We start from the raw sequence: 18,821 nt of genomic DNA, 5'->3' as shown, positions 1-18,821 counted from the left end.
TTTACTATGTATTCTCCAAAATTTCAAAACCTCGGCTCAAGTAATATATTCAGCAACAACTATATAAGAATCAGTATTAAGATGATGAAAATTAAAATACACAAATCGAAAAAAAAAATCAAAACACTTGCATAAACAAAATCATCTCCAAAACTCTAGTTTAATTATAGTTATTTTTAGTTTAAATACGAATTAACTTTCTATGGATATTAGCTGGGATTTAATTAATCAACTCTATTAAACATCAGCCAGGAAATTACAATAATAATATAAATACATATATATTAATGTTATTTTTAAGAAAACATATTATTATGTCAAGATAAGAGTCGAACATATATATCTACATTAATATCCACTATCATGTTCCAAACGACTGTGCAAAATATGAAACTTAGTAATAAATGACTATCCATAATTGCTGTATACAAAGCACGATTGTTCTGTTTGTTCTACTATTAAACATGCATTGAAAAATGGTTGTGAAAGAATAGCAAATAGGTCTTGCATTGTTTGGAAACATTATTCAATCTTTTGTTTTAATTGCATTGGCTATGATAGTCAAATGGTTTTTTTCAACTCATCCTTGTCCTAAAAATAACTTTTGTATAATCTTTTCTTGCAAAACAATCCTAACTAAAAAAAGGAACAATATTCTGATAAAGTGGTATTGTTTCAAAGGCATTTCAGGTAAAGAAGTAACATAGTTTTTCTACAATTCCCAACAGATCATAAGCCAAAATCATCTAAACTTTACTATGTGATTTGATGATTCGTTTTGATCAGTTGAAAAACGGAAGAGTCTTTCTTTTCTCGCACGCACAGCAGATGATGACGGGGCTGCACACGTGGACAGTCCCGATTGAATGAAAACACATTTGTGCTGGATAAAAATCAAGATTGTCAATATTGACACCAGTGACAAACCAAACTTCATAGTGAAACTAGAGAACAAGTTCATACACATTCGTCCACGGGATATTTACTCGACACTACTGAAGTATGTATCTTTTATCTCATCATGGTCTCAGGCTTGGCACAGGTGACCTACTGTACAAGGGAAAGGATAAGCAGGTTTAGATGAGGACTGACAGAGAATTCTATAAGAATAATATATACATGTAGACGATTCTGAAAGAGAAAATTTTGGACTTGGTAAAATATTTATTTTTCTCAAAGATTGGATGCAAACAAAAGATTAAGTAAAAAGACACCAAGACAGTGCATATATATACCTTCCATATCACGCGCTGTCAGGATTCGTGGCCCCTGTACTTATCATAAACAGGACTTGCTCGCACATGGTAAGGAATCCTGGCCCTTGGATTTGAAGGATCCTCGTACCAATTATAAACAGGACTTGCTCGCACATGGTAAGGAATCCTTCCCCTTGGATTTGAAGGACCCTCGTATCTACCATAAACAGGACTTGCTCGGGCATGTGAAGGACTCCGGGCCTTTGGATTTGAAGGACCATCGTTTCTATCATAAACATGACTTGCTCGCGCACGGAAAGGTCTCCTGGCCCTTGAATTTGAAGGACCACCATGCTTATCATAAACATGACTTGCTCGCGCGCGATATGGATGTGAATGACCATCGTACCTCCTATTGTAGTGCCGAGACAGAGAAATCTATAAGTAATATTTACACGTAGATGATAAAGACACGCAGAGGAAAAAGTTCCAAGATAGTGCATATATATATAACTTCTATAGTACCCATAATCAGGACTAGCTTGACCATGGCGGTATGCTGGAATGGATGACCTCAGTGGAGCATCATTTCTACGCCTTCCGTTATGCTTGTCATCATCATCTTGGAAAGCATAACCAACAGAAATAATTCTATCGAATATCTTACTGAAAATGCAAACTTTAATTTATCAGCCGACTAGGAAGAGGTTAAGAAAAAGTTGAGATGAAGCATAATTCATTACCTCCTATGGGTGCGTTTCAGAGCTTCTGTGGCATCTTCCTGAGTTGCAAAGTCCACAAAAGCATAATTCCGACGCATAGTTACATTGAGAACCTTCCCATAATGCTCAAAGTGGCTTTTTATGTCACGATCTCGAGTACGAACAGGGTCATAGTGTATCACAAAAAGGGTTTTATTTGGTCTTGCGTTTGATTCTGAACCATCATGATGCCTATGCTCTCCCTGAAAAACAAAATATAATGCCAGTGTTTTCGAATGAAATTACTCTTAGGAACCTCATACATTCCTTTCAGAAACAAGTGACCAAATAACACAAATAAAATACGGATGCAACATACCGTGTCCGTGCCCCAGTCAACATGTAATCTCCGTCCCATATGCCCAATCAGTATGCCATCAAGACCACGGATGGCAGCTTCCGCATCATTTTTATCCTCGAAATAGACAAATGCAAAGCCTACCAAGTACTAACTAGCATGAGTAACACAACAGGACTGTTTATCACTCCCCCGAGCTGACAGTAGCATCACTAAGAGAAAAATGTTTGCAACCAAAAAATAAAGAACAGAGACTGAAAACATGGGAGCTAGAGAACTTGCATGATGAACAGTAGGCTAACTAAAATCACGGCCATGAGAAGTCGAGCAATTATTGCTAATCATGGCTTCACCAATATTTAAAACAACGTTCAGTAAATGGAGACATGTGAATGAAACAGCTCGTGGACGTCCTTATGATTAGTGTGGTTGGCATGGAATGTCCCCTATAACTATTGTGGCAGCATGGTATTATGATCAGAAACATGCACAACATTTCCATTTGTGTGTGAGAGAGATCTGGCAAGTAGATAGGTAGCCCTTCTTGCATTCGAGATGGCAACCCAATATACGATTCTTGTTATCTTTTTCCATGGAAAAGGTCCTGCGTGAAAACAAACACTTAAACACGGTGCCCTCAATTCCTCAACAAAGATTTAAAAGCCCCTTCCATTTCATTTCTTTCGGAGGCATCCTGCCAATTTATACCGATGCTAAGCTCATTTATACGACTCTTCTTATCAATAAATTATCACCAATTGCAACACACAGAACAAATCATTGATTGCAGCAAGAAACACATTCAAATAAATCATGAATACAATTATCAACAATCACTCAAGGCTAGTTCAACTGATACTCATCTCATTTCTCAACTATAAACTGGAAAAGGGAAAAACATCAAACAATTAGTTCTTCCTTCCAGTCTTAATCACTTCAAATCAATTATGGAATCAATCAATCAAGATCAAGCTAAACATCAAATTAATTCGCACCACGAAAAATCGATCTGTGTGCGAATGCAAATGTGTGACTTAACTACCTTCTTTCACGACAATACTCTCAATTCTTCCGTATTTGGGGAACAAATTTTCGAAGTCCGACTGCGACTCAAAGTTGCAGCAATAGACCGGCCACATGATCCCTTGCAAAATTCCGATTTCTAAAAACTGCAATAGGGAAGAGATCGCGCGAATTGAAGTATATATTGAAAGATTTGGTGTTACCTTCAAATTTGATCAAGAAACAAAAAGCCCTAATTTCGATTGGGATAGGAAATTTGAGCAGTACGGAAGGAGAAAAAATGAAAAGAAAAGGATGGTAGTTAAGTCGGTTATATTTGAATGGTTTGAACTTTGAAGTAAATGAAAGCCACTTTTTTATTTTTGTTATACATAATTCCCAAAAAAAATAGGCCTAATATGATAGTAGTAATAAAATTATGGATGAAAGCCGATTCACTCATCATTTATATTTAGGCCTAACACGATTACAATTGTGAATAGGATTGGGGTTCACAATTTTCCCACATTTCATCATATGGTGGAAAATGAAGTGATATTCCCAAATTAGTGCAAACAATTCAACACTGTAATAGAAAATTGAATGAGTTTTAAACATACAAATCAACAAACTTCATATTGAATCTGTCTATCTACAAACTTTTGAAACTTTTGATCAACAAACTTTCTAAACTTTACAAATCAACAAACTTTTGGCATATTGAAACTTACAAATCAACAAACTTCATATTGAATCTGTCTATCAACAAAACAACTTCACACAAATTTCATCTGTTTGTTTCTAGTGCTACTTACTACTTCCTCATCACTGTCTCGACCTTCGCACAGGACCTTGCTCGCGCACGATCAGGACTCCTAGCCCTTGGATTTGTAGGACCCTCGTACCTATCATAAACAGGACTTGCTCGCAGCACACGTTTAGGACTCCTGGCCCTTGGATTTGTAGGACCCTCGTACCTATCATAAACAGGACTTGCTCGCAGAACACGTTTAGGACTCCTGGCCCTTGGATTTGTAGGACCCTCGTACCTATCATAAACAGGACTTGCTCGCAGCAAACGTTTAGGACTCCTGGCCCTTGGATTTGAAGGACCAGCGTGCCTATCATAAACAGGACTTGCTCGTCTGTGGCGGTATGCTGGACTAGGTAACCTCGAGGAAGCATAATTTCTACGCTTTCGCTTCTTTCTTCTGTGCCTAGCATCATATTCCTTAAAAGCATACTCAACACGAGGAACTGTATCAAATAACATACTGAAAATTCACAAATTAATCCATCAGCCCACTAGGAAGACGACGTTGAGAAAAGGTTGAAACGAAGCACACATTAACATATTCGTTACCTATTCTGGGAGAGCTCCAGGGCTCTTGTGGCATCTTCCTGAGTTTCGAAATGCACAAAAGCAACATCCCCAGACATACGCACATTAAGAACCCTCCCATAAGGCTCGAAGTGTTTTTCAATGTCACGATTTTGAGTACGAACAGGGTCAAAGTGTTTCACAAAAAGGGTTCTAGATGGCCTTGGATTTGATTCTAAATCACCATGATGCCCACGACGCTTACCCTAAAAACAAATTATAATGCCACTGATTTTGAATGAAATAACTCTCAAATAATTCTCATTTGTATTCTGTAAGACTTAATAACACAAATAAAATGTGGTGGCTACGTACCACGGCCCATTTAACATGTAATCTGAGTCTTTGAGACCCAAATGGCTTGCCTTGAAGTTCTCGGATGGCCTTTGCCGCATCATTTTCATCCTCAAAATAGACAAAAGCATATTCTACAGGTACTAACTAGCATGAGTAACAGAGGGTATAAAAGAAAAAAAACATTTGCAACCAAGAAATAAATAAAGAACAAAAACACTTAAAAATTGGGAATGTTTGATTGGGAGTTAGGAGGTAGAGAACTTGCATGATGAACTAGAGAAGTGTGCGAGTGATGATGAAGGCTAGGCTGACTAAAATTACGGCCATGTGAAGTCGAGCAATCATTGTCTAAGTCACGAATTTTTCACAGTGATGTTCAGTAAATGGAGACATGTGAATGATACAAACTCATGGACCTCATTATGATCAGAAACATGTGCAACATTTCCATTCGTGTGTGAGAGACATCCGGCACGTAGATATCCCTTGCATATGACAAGCCAACATAGAAGCTCATTTTCCATGGCATACGTCCTGCGTCAAAACAAACACTTAAACACGGTGCCATTTTATGCCGAGACTAAGCTCATTTATACGACTCTTCTTATCTTTTTCTTCGATTTTTACCTCACAATAGCCCAGATAGTACCAACCAATTGCATCACACAGAAAAGGAATAGTATATCATTGATTAACAAGAGACGCATTCACATAAATCATGAATTATATATACCACCAATCAATCACTGACTGCTAGTTCAAGTGCTCAACTGATACTGTTCCTATTTCTCAACAATAAAGTGGAAAACGGGAAACATCAAACAATTAGATCTTAATCACTTCAAATCGATTATGGAGTCAATCAAGATCAAGCTAAACATCAAATTAATTCAAAATTGAGCTGTGTGCAAACGCAAAACTGCGTATAACTACCTGATTTCATTTCAATACGCACAATTTTTCCGTATCTGGAGAACAAACGGTCCAAGTCCGACTGTTGAGTCTGGCACTCATAGTTGCGGCAAAACACCGGCCACATGATCCCTTTGCGAAATATCACCTTCTAAAAACTGAAACAGAAAAGAAGAAATCACGCCAATTGAAGTATATTGTGAAAGATTTGGTGTTACCTTCAAATTCGATCAAGAAACACAAAATCCCTAATTTCGATTGGGGAAAGGAGTTGGAGAGGTGAAGTCCGTTGGTTTTTAAAATATTTGGCGCAAAATGAAAGCCATTTTTTATTTTGTTTTGGAAGCCAATATTTATAAAATCGAAATAATATTTTGGGAGGCAATGTTTATAAAATCAAAATAAACTAATTTTTGTGAACGTACTAAATTCACTCATTTTACAAAAGAAGAAGAGGATAAATGCTTAGAATTTCGAATTGAGTTAGAGAGAGGTTTTTCTTTTCTTTTTTTGATGTTTTTTTAATGTATATTAACATTTACATTCTTCTTATATAAGTGTAATGAAGATTGGGATATAATAAAAATGAAAGAGGTATATTTAATTGGGATGGTCTAAAATAGCAAAATGTACCCTATCAAGGGTACTGCTTTGTGTGATATACTGTCAATGAAAGTCGATTTGCTCATTTACAAATGAATAAGATTGATGTTAGAGCATCCAAATATATAAAATGCTTAGGGCGGACTGTAGGGCATCCCACTGCAGATGGAAGGGTAGGAGGATGAAATGCTGATGTTGCGGAGCATAGGGTGCCCCATTGTGGATGCCCTTAGGTCAACAAAGAAGGAACTGAAGAGGAGCTAGGACTTCGAACGAATGGTGTGATGGACGATGATGCTTCATTTTAACCAAGGAAGAACATACGGGTTTTCAATCAAATGCGACTAGGGTTTGGATCGATTGGGGGAAGATACAATTTTTTCACCCGGAGAAGAGGAAGAATCAAGAAATGGCTAAGGTTTTCACTGGAATGGGAATACAGACGTCACATGATTCATTAGAATCCACCATGAATACAGTCAATATGAAAGAAGTCTAATAAGTAGGAACGACCCAAAATGACAAAATGACGAAGTATTATTTTGCACATTGCTAGCAAGAATTGTATGTACAGAGAGTTAAAATTGCAATAAGATAGCAAGAAAAGGAGTTTCAATCATAATCTTCCATTCGTCTAAATGCTATTAGTCAACACTAGTCTTATGACTTCATCCGTTTCTGACTGCTGCTCACTACTTCCTCATCACTTTCGCGGCCTTGGCACGGATGACCTACTGTACAAGGTAAATGATAAGCAGATGATTCAACAAGTATAATAGTAGTATATATCTATTTAGATGATTCTGAGATGCAAAGACCATTCTTTCTCAAGTGGACTTTGTAAAAATCTTATTTTTGTCAAGATTGGATACAGCCAAAAGAATAAAAAAAAAAGAACAAGATATAATATACTACTACCTTCTATATTGCGCACAGGACTTGCTCGCGCAGGGTCAGGACTCATGGCCGTTGGATTTGAAGGGCCATCGTACCAATCATCAACAGGACTTCCTCGCCAGGGTCAGGACTCATGGCCGTTGGATTTGAAGGACCATCACACCTATCATCAACAGGATTTGCTTGCGCAGGGTCAGGAGTCATGGTCCTTGGATTTGAAGGACCATCGCACCTATCATCAACAGGACTTGCTTGCGCAGGGTCAGGACTCATGGCCCTTGGATTTGAAGGACCATCGCGCCTATCATCTACAGGACTTGCTCGCGCAGGGTCAGGACTCATGGCTGTTGGATTTGAAGGACCATCACACCTATCATCAACAGGACTTGCTTGCTCAGGGTCAGGAGTCATGGCCCTTGGATTTGAAGGACCATCACACCTACCCTTTTCATCATCACCCGGCCTTGAAGAAGCATACTCAACACGAATAATTCTACCAAAAAGCGTACTGAAATTCACAAGTCAATTTATCAACTCACTACGAAGAGGTTGAGAAAAGGAAGAGATGAAGCAAGTTAAAACATTCATTACCTCAGATGGGTGCACTCCAGAGCTTTTGTGGCATTTTCCTGAGTTTCAAAGTCCACAAAAGCATATTCCGAAAGTTTACGTACACTAAGAACCTTCCCATAAGGCTCAAAGTGTCTTTTTATGTCATGATTTTTGGTAAGAATAGGGTCAAAGTTTGCCACAAAAAGGGTTATGTTCGGTATTGGATAATATCCCGAACTGCCATGCGAACCACGGTTATTCTAAAAAACAAAATATAATGCTAGTGACCAAATAATTCTCATTTGTACTGTGTTAGACTTAATAACAGGCGCATAAGTGAAACACAAATAAAATGTGTAGGCTACATACCTTGGCCCATTCAACTACTAATTTGCATCTGTGAAACCCAGGCTCAGATCGTTTGCGACCATTAAGACCACGGATGGCATTTTCCGCATCATTTTCATCCTCGAAATAAACAAAAGCATAGCCTACAGGCACTAACTAGCATGAGTAACAGAGTGAATATACAATAGGACTTCTTATCGGGCCCCCCAGCTGACAGTAGCATCACAAGAAGAAAAAAGTTTGCAACCAAGAAATAAATAAAGAAAAAAACCTGATAAAATGGGAATGCTTGAATGAAAGTAAGGAGGTAGAGAACTTGCATGAACTAAAGAAGTGTGTGAGTGATGATGAAGGCTAACTAAAATTACAGCCATGCGAAGTCAAGCAATCATTGATAAGCATGGTTTCACCAATTTCACAGAGACGTTCAGTAAATGGAGACATGTGAAGAGAGATCTGGCAAGTAGATAGGTAGCCCTTCTTGCATTAGAGATTCTTATTGCAGAGTAGATGGCAACCCAAAATAGAAGATCATTTTCCTTAGCATAGGTCCTGCGTCAAAACAAACACTTAAACACGATGCCATTTCATTTGTTTTGGAGGCATCCTGCTGTTATACCGACACTAAGCTCATTTATAAGACTCTTCTCTTCTTATCTTTTTCTTCAATGTTTGCCTCACAAGTCACAATAGTCATCATGAATATACTCAATGCTAGCTAGTTCAACAGTTCAACCGATACTTTTCTTATGTCTCAGCTACACACTCAAAAAGGGAAAAAGCATCAAATATGCACTCAATGCTAGTTCAACAGGTACTCATTTTCCACCGTTTGAAGGCATTTTATACAACCCTATGCTGACACTAAGCTCATTTATACAACTCTTCCTATCTTTAATGACATGAATCCCAGCATTGTTCAGATATTACTTCCAAATTTTCCAACCATTTGCAACAAGCATATACTATTGATTGCAGCTCACACTTTTATTTCTCAACTATAAACTGGGACAGGGAAAATTTTCAAAACATTTAGGTCTTCAATCATCTATGGAATTGATCAAGATCAAATTAGTACTACCAAATTGTACAACCAATTGCAACACACATAACAAGAATATATTGCTTGATTGCAGCAAGAAACACATACATATAAATAATGGACGTATTTATCAACAGGCACTCAATGCTAGTTCAACAGTTCAACCAATACTTTTTCTTATTTCCCAGATACAAACGGGAAAAGGGAAAAGCATCAAGCAGGCTCTCAATGCTAGTTAAACAGGCACTCATTTTCACTGATTAAAAATTACTTTGGAGGCATTTTATACAGACCCTACGGCGACACAACTCTTCCTATCTTTTTCTTCGATGCTCACCTAACAATAGCCATCATTTATTCATCTATTATGACATTAATCCCAGCATTGTTCAGATATTACTTCCAAATTGCCCAACCAATTGCAACAAGAAACGCATACAAATAAACAGGGAAAGGGAAAAGCATCAAACATTTAGGTCATCAATCATCGATTCCAATCGATCAAATTAATTCGAACGGTGAAAAAATGAGTTGTCTGTAAGTATTAACTACCTGTTTCCATTTCAATTCGCACAACATTTCCGTATTGGGAGAACAAACTCTTCAAGTCCGACTCTCGAGTCTGGTACCCGAATTTGGCGCAATAGATCGGCCTCATGATCCCACGCGAAATTTCACCTTCTGAAAAAACTGCAACAGTGGAAGAATGAATCACACAACTTGATAGGAAATTATGCAATGCAAGATTTGGTGTTGCCTTCAAAATTACTACTAATTAAGAAACCACAAACCCTAATTTCCAGCACATTACCGAAGAAGAAAAAGGGGCTGACTAAACTCCGATGAGTTTTAAATTTTTTTGGCGCAAAGGGAAAGCCAACTCCTTTTGTTCTTATATACTCTATTGGTATGTTTTTTTAAGAGTAAAGGCCAAAATTGGTCCTGAACATATAGCCATTTTACGATTTTGGTCATAAACATTATCTTTTGGATTTTTTGGTCCTGCACATATGGACATTTGATCATTTTGGTCCTCCGTCAATATTTCCGTTAAAAACTAACGGTCAACATTATCTTTTGGATTTTTTGGTCCTGCACATATGGACATTTGATCATTTTGGTCCTGCACATATGGAATTTTGATCATTTTGGTCCTCCGTCAACATTTTCGTTAAAAACTAACGGTCAACGGCCGATTTTTGACTAAAACAATGGGTTGGGTCGGGTCGTGTTTGGGTCGGGTTTGGGTTATACGTTAAGAAAAAAATAATATTTTCTTAAAATCTAAGCATAATATTTTCGTTAAAATCTAAGCATAATATTCTTAAAAAATTAATTAATATTTTTTAATTAATAAAATTAAAGTATAGTATTTTTTAATTAATTTTTTTCATGAATTTGAAGAAAATATTATGCTTAGATTTTATTAAAAATAATTTTTTAATTATTTAATTTTATTATATAGATTTAATATTAATATACTTTAATTTTATTATTTTGATTAAAAAATGATTATTTTAATTTGGTAATTTTTTATTTTATTGTGTAATATCATGTTTAAATCGTATAATATCATCATGTTTTAGTCGTTATAATATTTTTAATCAACAAAAGTAACTAAAAATTAAAGTTTTATAATTTTTTAATTAATAAAAAATAATTATTTTTTTTCTTAACGTGTAACCCAAACACGACCCGACCCAACCCATTGTTTTAGTCAAAAATCGGCCGTTGACCGTTAGTTTTTAACGAAAATGTTGACGGATGACCAAAATGATCAAAATTCCATATGTGCAGGACCAAAATGATCAAATATCCATATGTGCAGGACCAAAAAATCCAAAAGATAATGTTGACCGTTAGTTTTTAACGAAAATGTTGACGGGGGACCAAAATGATCAAATTTCCATATGTGCAGGACCAAAATGATCAAATGTCCATATGTGCAGGACCAAAAAATCCAAAAGATAATGTTTAGGACCAAAATCGTAAAATGGCTATATGTTCAGGACCAATTTTGGCCTTTACTCTTTTTTTAATCTATCCTAATTTGGTGCAAGTTTGATGATAAGACTTTGATACCTTTTTTGGAGGGAAAATAAAAAGATAAAGTGTCTTTTATCTAAAAATATTTTTTTAAAGCAAAAACAATTCGATAAATAATGGTCCAATAAAATGCTAAAACACATTAAATAGTGCACTACCATTAATTTTTTTTATAATTAAGTTAATAAATTTATATATTAATTAGCCTTATATTTGGGTTAAAATTGGAATTGTGCTATAGAGTTTAGTTTGTCTTCCAGTTATTTAAGTTAAAATTGAGATTTAATCCTTTATTGTAATACTTTTTTCCGAATTAATTCACGAGCAAAGTTAGAATTTATATATTAATTAGCATCTCCAATGCACGGATGTCCCATTCGGACATCCACTAGGACTTCCCAAAAACACCTCCTACCACGTCACTAGGACTTCCCATCCCACTGCCACGTCACTAGGACATCCCCTTCACAATCTGCCCTTCCCATCGCCCTTCCCACTATGACTTCCCGCAATAAAAAAATCATAAATTCACAAATAAAATAATTTACGTTTACGGAAATAAAATTTCAACACGAATACGAACGGAAAAAATTATCAACTTCATTAAAAAATATACATGATTTGAAAAAAAAATTACATAGTAATAAAACAAAAAAAAAGTAATAACATCGACGTCAACCCCTCCGCATCCAAATCTCTTCGATAATATCGTGCTGAAGTCGAACATGGGCATCTGTTTGCCGCATGCCGGCAAATGCACGCATCCGCTCGACCTCTCCATGAGGTACCCCCATATTCACATTCGCGGTGGCCACGCCGTGACTTGGACCTGCACCCTATCATCTTCATTGGTCCACTGATTCAGTTCCGCAGCTTCATTTTCGACAATCATGTTATGCATTATGATACATGCGTACATGACATCGCCGATGTTGGGAATATACCACTGCCGTGCTTTACTACCGCCCATCGACTCTGGAGCACACCAAATGCCCGCTCCACATCCTTGCGCGCTGCTTCCTGACGGCTCGCAAAGTATGACTTCTTTTGTCCGAGCGGATGCTTGATTGTCTTCACAAAGACGGACCAATTTGGGTATATCACATCCGCCAAATAGTATCCCATATTGTGTTGGTTGCCGTTAGCGACGAAACTGATGGTGGGACCAACGCCATTGCACTGAGCGTTGAACAGGGGCGACGACTGCAGAACGTTGATGTCGTTGTTCGACCCGGCGAATCCAAAATAAGCATGCCATATCCACAGCCGGTAGTCAGCTACAACTTCAAGGATCATCGTGGGATGCTTGGCTTTGAAGCCGGTAGTGTACATCCCCTTCCAGGCGGCGGGGCAGTTCTTCCACTCCCAATGCATACAATCTATGCTGCCCAACATCCCAGGGAACCCGTGCACCGACCGATGCATATCTATCAGCCTCTGGCAGTCTTCGGAGCTCGGACTCCGAAGATACCACTCCTCGAATATCGCTCTCACGCCCGCACAAAAATTCTGCAGACACTCGACGGTTGTCGACTCACCAATGTGGAGGTACTCGTCGAACATGTCGGCCGCGCCTCCGTACGCCAGTTGTCTGATTGCGACAGTGCACTTCTGTTAGGGCGTGAGTCCGGGTTTTCCAACTGCATCCTCACTGATCCTAAAATACAGGTAGCTTCTCTCTAAAGCACCCACGATATGCATAAACAGCGGACGATGCATCCTAAAACGTCGCCGGAATAAGGCATCCCCAAAACGCGGCTGCGGAGCGAAGTAGTCCTGATACAACTGAATATGTGCAGCAATGTGGTCACGGGGTATTGTAGTTCGACGACGGATCGGCCGATGTACCGCCGCCTGCTGCCGCCGCTGCTCCCTCTGGTGTAGCAGCCTATCTATCGCACCTTCCACAGTGACCTCCAATTCATCATCGCTATCACTGTCACTAGTCATTTTAGATATACTTGAAAATAGAGATGTAGAGAGAGAAACTTGTTAACACAAGTGGTGCGAATGAAATGAAGTTCAACGAGCCGTATATATAAAGTTTTTAAAAAAAATTAAATTAAATTAAATACCGGACGTCCGACCCACGCCACAATGGCGGACGTCTACCCGCCCGTCGCCCGCACGTCCGAGGACATCCGACATCCTTACGGGACGTCCGTATCCGAGTTGAAACGCCACAATGGTGGATGTCCCGGTCGCTCGTCGCGGATGTCCGACCGGACGTCTGCCATTGGAGATGCTCTAAACGAACAAATATGTAATGTTTACAATTTTCATCCTATATTTACTCAATTGAAGTTTTTAATTCTTATATATTAATTTGCCTCTAATTAATTAAAAAATACTACTAAGTTTATAGATTAAACTACGGAATATGATGAAATTATATATATTTAAAATTAAATCTAACTTACAAAGTTTGTACTTCTTAACATAAAGAGTAGTGTAAATTGTCACATTATTCAAAACAAACAAGATGCATAAAATGTATCGTTGTTTTAAGTGATAATTTACTTTTTATACGTATATGTGGCGGGAGGTAAGAAATTTATTTCTTTCCAGTATAAAAAATTCATTTAGTCTTTGGTAATGTATATCAAATTATGCTATGTTCTGAAATTAAACAGAAGAAATAAATAGTCAACTAAAATTTGATTATTGGGCAATACGATTTTTCTAACTTGACTTCTCAAAGAAGTTTTAAATTTTTATGATTTACATTATTCATATATTTAATGTGGGTATGTTTAATATTCCATATATGTTTTTCAAATTTTTTTAAAATTAAGCTATTAAATTTATATATTAATTTATCTTTTATTTGGATTAATGACGTGCATAACACTGTCAATAAACATCTTTACTCACACATATTTTCTTTATTTTATATCTTATTATAATTAACTCATATTCTTTGATCATTAGTCACACATCTTCTTTTTGTCATTAATTTTATTATTTTTACTCCACTTAGATTATAAATTAGAATTGCATAATTGTTTCATTCATTAGGGAATAGGAAATTCTTCATTTAGAGTAAGACAAGATAAGTACATTTCTATTTTTTTAAATCTTCACATTGCTTTTTTGAATTCTTATTTTCTATATATTTATTATATTTTGAATTCATTACGTGAAACTCTTATATCTCGTGCATAGCTCGGGTGTAAATACTAGTGAAAATAAATTGAAGGTGACGTTACGATGAATACGAACATTACTACTTTATCAATCTCTTAATATCTCTACGGACTGAAAGAAGGAACCACCCAAAGAGACTAATATCTTTGATCGATTGGCATAGTGCACGATGCTTTACTACTGAATCTCGAGTATTACAATCATGAACATAAGAGTTTTTTTTTAATCAAATGAGGCTAGGGTTTGGATCAGTCGAGGTCGAGGAGAAGATATGATTTCATCATCGTCGATGAATTTAGTGAGCTTTGGACACTTATAAAATGACATAATCTTGAGATGGCTATTATATTGACATATTTTATATACTATGTTGACATTTGTTGCTTTACGAAAAAATTGATAATTTTTGAATTTTTTTTCAAAATTTGACATCGGAACATATGCAAGTGAGATCTCGTTACAATCCTTATGAAATTATCTTTAATTTGATATATGTTGTGCGAAAACATAATTTAAATCGAGAAAGTTATATGCGTTTTAAAGTTATGGATATTTTTCAAAAGTTAGTTATAACTAATTTGTTGTAAATTGACCTTAATACCCTTATTGACGTTTTTGATTGATCGTATTAACATTCCGGGGGTGATGACCTAGGCCATTGATTTAAATATCTAATAGCTATTATTTAACTATAGTTAACAATTAAGTATTGAGTTAGCAATATAACACTCTCCATTAAGTTAAAACCACGTAACTGAAATCCTAAAAAAACGAAAACTACATAATTTTGAATTAAACAAAACAAAAAATGACATAGTTTAAAGCCTTAACAACAACAATTAATTTTGTAAAAAAGTAATGATGGGCTCGCAATTGGCTGCACGAGAAGCATGCCTAGGCACCCGTTTGCTTGAAAAGCCGCGCTCTTTATTTTCTGCATCAGCATGCTTATTATGGATAAGCACGCACCCGACCCCTAAGCGCACCGGGACGTGGATGCTCTTAGGAATAAGCTTATATTTGAAAGGTGGAACAAGTTTATATTTGAAATGATATGGAGAAGCACCACTTTGTGCAGTTGTATTTTGTATTGTTGTTCAATAAATCTCACCCTTTCAACCTTGAAAAAAGGTCAATGCATCTCCGATTCTCACCCTTTCAATCTTGCACAAAAGGCTTAAAGGGTTTTACTTTTCTCGACAAAGTAGAATGCTCATAGCCAAAAAAAAATGACGAGCAAGAAAGTTCGCAAACGTAAAATTTCTCAAAAAAGTAAACAACAAATCTAACAAACAATACAAACAATTACACCTAATTTGAGCATCCTTACAACTAGGCATGAGTAACAACTAACAACCAACAATGCAATGTCAATCAACAACTACATATGACTAAGCAAGTAACCAAAGGCACAACCAAGCAACACAAGAAACAAAGGGCGTGGACTTACCAAAACAGCTACCAAGGATGCAATAAATCAACCTAAGGAGCATCTCCCGATAACATCGAAAAACAACAACCGTATAATTTATCCACAAACAACTCTCGCTTCGTGCACGAAAAAGTCAAAAACATTTAATCTTGAGTTCAATGCATATTTATTGCCCGTGGGGTCACTCCAAACATGTCTCAATTCGACATACATATGTCCCAAGAAAATATAAAGTTCGAGTACCATCCTCTAATCCACACTCAAACGAACTAAATTACAAAACCGAATTTGGATTTCTCCCTTAATTATTCAAATCCAAAAAGTGAGCACTATATATGTCCACACCATTTAAAAGTAACACAATCAAATAAAACAACATGATGAGGTATCACAACAATTTAATTCTTCATGTGAAATGAATCTACACTACTAAATTAATATGCCTCAGCCCTTGCACGAATGCTACAAAAATTTAAAGATAAAAGTAATTTATGCACAAATTACATTCATTTAATAACTAAATATATAAAATTAAAAAAGGGAAAAAATTTTCTATTCGATAAAAATAATTGTATATTGTGTTTATTTGACGCATCTATAACCGTCCAATTTCATCTTGATCGAACGATCCGGCTTTCCTGCAGCTCTTCAGCCGTAACAGCCCATACAATTTCCGGAATTCCTTAGGCATTGCTTCCTTCCAGGCGGCGCCGCCGCCTTCCTCCGTCACAAACGGCGGCGCCGGCGAAGATGCCGAGCTGTCGCTCGGCCGCGTCGCGGCGGCCCTTCCGCCGCTCGATTGCAATGCAGAAATTACAGATTTCAGCGCGCGGCTCGGGGAAGAGCGGTTCACCAGCATCAACTCGCTGATCTCCGCCAAGCTCATCGCCGCGCCGCTCTGGAAAATCTCCTCCACCTGAGGAAACAGCTTGTGCTCCTTCACTCCGAGATAATTGCTCGCTAGATTTTTGAAAGAGGCGAAATCGCACAGGGGGAAGTGAATGTGCATATCGATTCTCCCCGGCCGCAGCAGCGCCGGATCGATTCCGTCCTTGCTGTTCATCGTGAAGATCGAAATCCGCTCCTCCTGCGAATTCAATAGTCCGTCCATGAAATTCAGCAAACAGGATGTATTAATCCGCGAATTAGACCTAGAATCGGAAACGTAACGATCGAGATCCTCCACGACGATCAGAGACTTGCTCGTGGTTTGAATTAGGAGCGAGTTCAGATCCTCCGCATCGGCGATTTGCGAGAGATTGAGGTAGTACACGTCGTAGCTTAGGAGATTCGCCGCGGCGGCGATGAAGCTGGATTTTCCGGTGCCGGATTGGCCGTAGAGGAGATAGCTCCGCTTCCAAAAGCGGCCGAGCTTGTGGTAGTACTGTTTCGATTTCAGAAAATTCTCCAAATCGTGCCGGATTTTCGCCTTCAGATCCGAATCGAGAACAATCGCGTCGAAATCGGCGGGGTGATTGAACAGAACTGACTTCCATCTCCCGTCGCAGTGGTTGTAAATCCTCAATTCGTTTCCTCTCTCCTCAATTTCATCGGAAACTGCGTGGATGTGCTGGAGATACGGCTTCAGAATCCTCCGCTTATCCTTCTTCCTAATCCTCAGCACGAAGCTCCGGCTTCTGCCGCCTCTCTCCACTCGATTCAGCCACGAGACTCTCGCCCCGAGGAAATCGTCGTGGATCGTCTGATTGTCGTCGAGCGACAAAACAATGTCGTTTGACTTTTTGCCGGCGGAGAGGTTGGTGAAATCGGACTCCTCGAGCGACGGGAGGGAGGTGAGGTAGAGCGAAACGCGGTGGTAGAAGAGGTTGCGCTGGTGAGTTGAATCGTTCAACTCAGGGACTTTGAAGTGTTGGTGAACGTGAGCTCGGTCGCCGATCCAGTCAATTCCTTTCCTGACGGCGTAGATCAGAGCAGTTCGAAGCAGAAACCACCGCACCAGGAAAATTGAGAAGCATATCAACAGCAGATTCACAACAAACATGGATATACACAGTAATGAAAAATATTTTCCTGGATTTGAGAAGAATTTATGAATTATGATATATATATGGTGAGAGTAGTCAAAAGAGGAGAAGGGAGAGAGAGCGCCGCAAATTTTATTTGGAATTTGGAATAAAGTTGAGGGATTGTTTTTATTTATTTATTATATATTATTATTATTATTATTATTATTATTATTATTATTATTATTATTATTATTATTATTATTATTAATTTTTGTAGTGGAGGTTGGTCTGCAGTCGACTTTTTTCAAATAAAATAATATTTCCGAATTGTCGTTATAAACTAGACGTTCTAGTTAAGAAATTAGCAAGATAATATAATGTGATAATGTAATTAATTAATAAATATGGATTATGGTTTTAGAGTGCACGGCAATGGGGATGAAGAGGTGTCGTTTTGCTTAGGTGCCTACGAAATTCTAATGGTTATGGCTTTCTTCTTCAACATAATAAAGTTAGATATTAAATTTCTCTATTAGATTTGTTTGACTTAAATTCCTATAATTTTGGGATTGGTTATGCGTTGTTAGTTCGGAATTGATGGGTCAAATTTAAATTGGATTGGGTTGAACTAATAATTTTGATTTTGGAACCATAGTAGTAGTTTTTTTTATTAATGTTGATCGAATGAAATATATCATTTTCTAAATACTACTAAGAGATTTAAGTTAAAACTCACACCACTTTCTTTCTTAATCCACAAAAGCAATAAAAACAAAAAAACATTAGTATCAAACACAAGTTCTTGTTAACATCTACTACTAATGAAGGAGAAATCAACCTATTTAAGGAAAATATTTAGTATATCCCAACTTTCAACCCTTTCCTTCTTACTTAATTCACAAAAGCAATAAAAACCAAATATTATCAAACACAAAGTTCT

General features: G+C 37.3%; 4 protein-coding genes across 11 annotated transcripts; all 4 read right to left on the bottom strand.

Moving 5' to 3' along the window:
* Nucleotides 1-657: 657 nt before the first annotated feature.
* Nucleotides 658-3,657, bottom strand: LOC121746491 (serine/arginine-rich splicing factor RS31-like). 4 transcript variants are annotated; one of them, XR_006039046.1, is made up of 7 exons: nt 3,298-3,656; nt 2,277-2,395; nt 1,940-2,160; nt 1,722-1,862; nt 1,236-1,608; nt 964-1,050; nt 658-883 (listed from the first exon to the last, which is right to left on the bottom strand). XR_006039046.1 is itself a non-coding variant. In XM_042140348.1 (7 exons), exons 2-6 carry the CDS (start codon nt 3,392-3,394, stop codon nt 1,254-1,256), a joined length of 933 nt encoding a protein of 310 aa, XP_041996282.1. In that variant the 5' UTR covers nt 3,395-3,399; nt 3,482-3,657; the 3' UTR covers nt 658-1,050; nt 1,236-1,253. The 4 variants fall into 4 exon arrangements, 3 of the variants coding, with proteins under 3 accessions (XP_041996282.1, XP_041996281.1, XP_041996284.1); XM_042140348.1 differs by having other exon boundaries at nt 658-1,050; nt 3,298-3,399; nt 3,482-3,657; XM_042140347.1 differs by having other exon boundaries at nt 658-1,050.
* Nucleotides 3,658-3,967: 310 nt separating this feature from the next.
* Nucleotides 3,968-6,146, bottom strand: LOC121747897 (serine/arginine-rich splicing factor RS31-like). Of its 2 annotated transcripts, XM_042142043.1 has the most exons (5): nt 6,066-6,146; nt 5,869-6,005; nt 4,954-5,066; nt 4,621-4,844; nt 3,968-4,531 (listed from the first exon to the last, which is right to left on the bottom strand). In XM_042142043.1, exons 2-5 carry the CDS (start codon nt 5,972-5,974, stop codon nt 4,072-4,074), a joined length of 903 nt encoding a protein of 300 aa, XP_041997977.1. In that variant the 5' UTR covers nt 5,975-6,005; nt 6,066-6,146; the 3' UTR covers nt 3,968-4,071. The 2 variants fall into 2 exon arrangements, with proteins under 2 accessions (XP_041997977.1, XP_041997976.1); XM_042142042.1 differs by having other exon boundaries at nt 5,869-6,140.
* Nucleotides 6,147-6,969: 823 nt separating this feature from the next.
* On the bottom strand, nt 6,970-10,142 carry LOC121747898 (serine/arginine-rich splicing factor RS31-like). 4 transcript variants are annotated; one of them, XM_042142048.1, is made up of 6 exons: nt 10,081-10,142; nt 9,842-9,979; nt 8,269-8,390; nt 7,939-8,159; nt 7,366-7,855; nt 6,970-7,184 (listed from the first exon to the last, which is right to left on the bottom strand). In XM_042142048.1, the coding sequence occupies exons 2-5, from the start codon at nt 9,945-9,947 to the stop codon at nt 7,411-7,413; spliced, it is 894 nt and encodes a 297-aa protein (XP_041997982.1). In that variant the 5' UTR covers nt 9,948-9,979; nt 10,081-10,142; the 3' UTR covers nt 6,970-7,184; nt 7,366-7,410. The 4 variants fall into 4 exon arrangements, with proteins under 4 accessions (XP_041997982.1, XP_041997978.1, XP_041997981.1 ...); XM_042142044.1 differs by having other exon boundaries at nt 7,369-7,855; XM_042142047.1 differs by having other exon boundaries at nt 6,970-7,181; nt 7,369-7,855.
* Nucleotides 10,143-16,381: 6,239 nt separating this feature from the next.
* LOC121749731 (AAA-ATPase At2g46620-like) lies at nt 16,382-18,033 on the bottom strand (the record flags this gene model as incomplete). The annotated part of the gene is made up of 1 exon (XM_042144344.1): nt 16,382-18,033. A coding segment is annotated over one exon (1,524 nt), but the record flags the coding sequence as incomplete, so codon positions are not given.
* Nucleotides 18,034-18,821: the final 788 nt, after the last annotated feature.

The sequence above is a fragment of the Salvia splendens genome, chromosome 9, assembly GCF_004379255.2.
Source record: "Salvia splendens isolate huo1 chromosome 9, SspV2, whole genome shotgun sequence".
NCBI classification, from domain to species: domain Eukaryota; kingdom Viridiplantae; phylum Streptophyta; class Magnoliopsida; order Lamiales; family Lamiaceae; genus Salvia; species Salvia splendens.
This window is presented reverse-complemented; position numbering and strand designations above follow the sequence as displayed.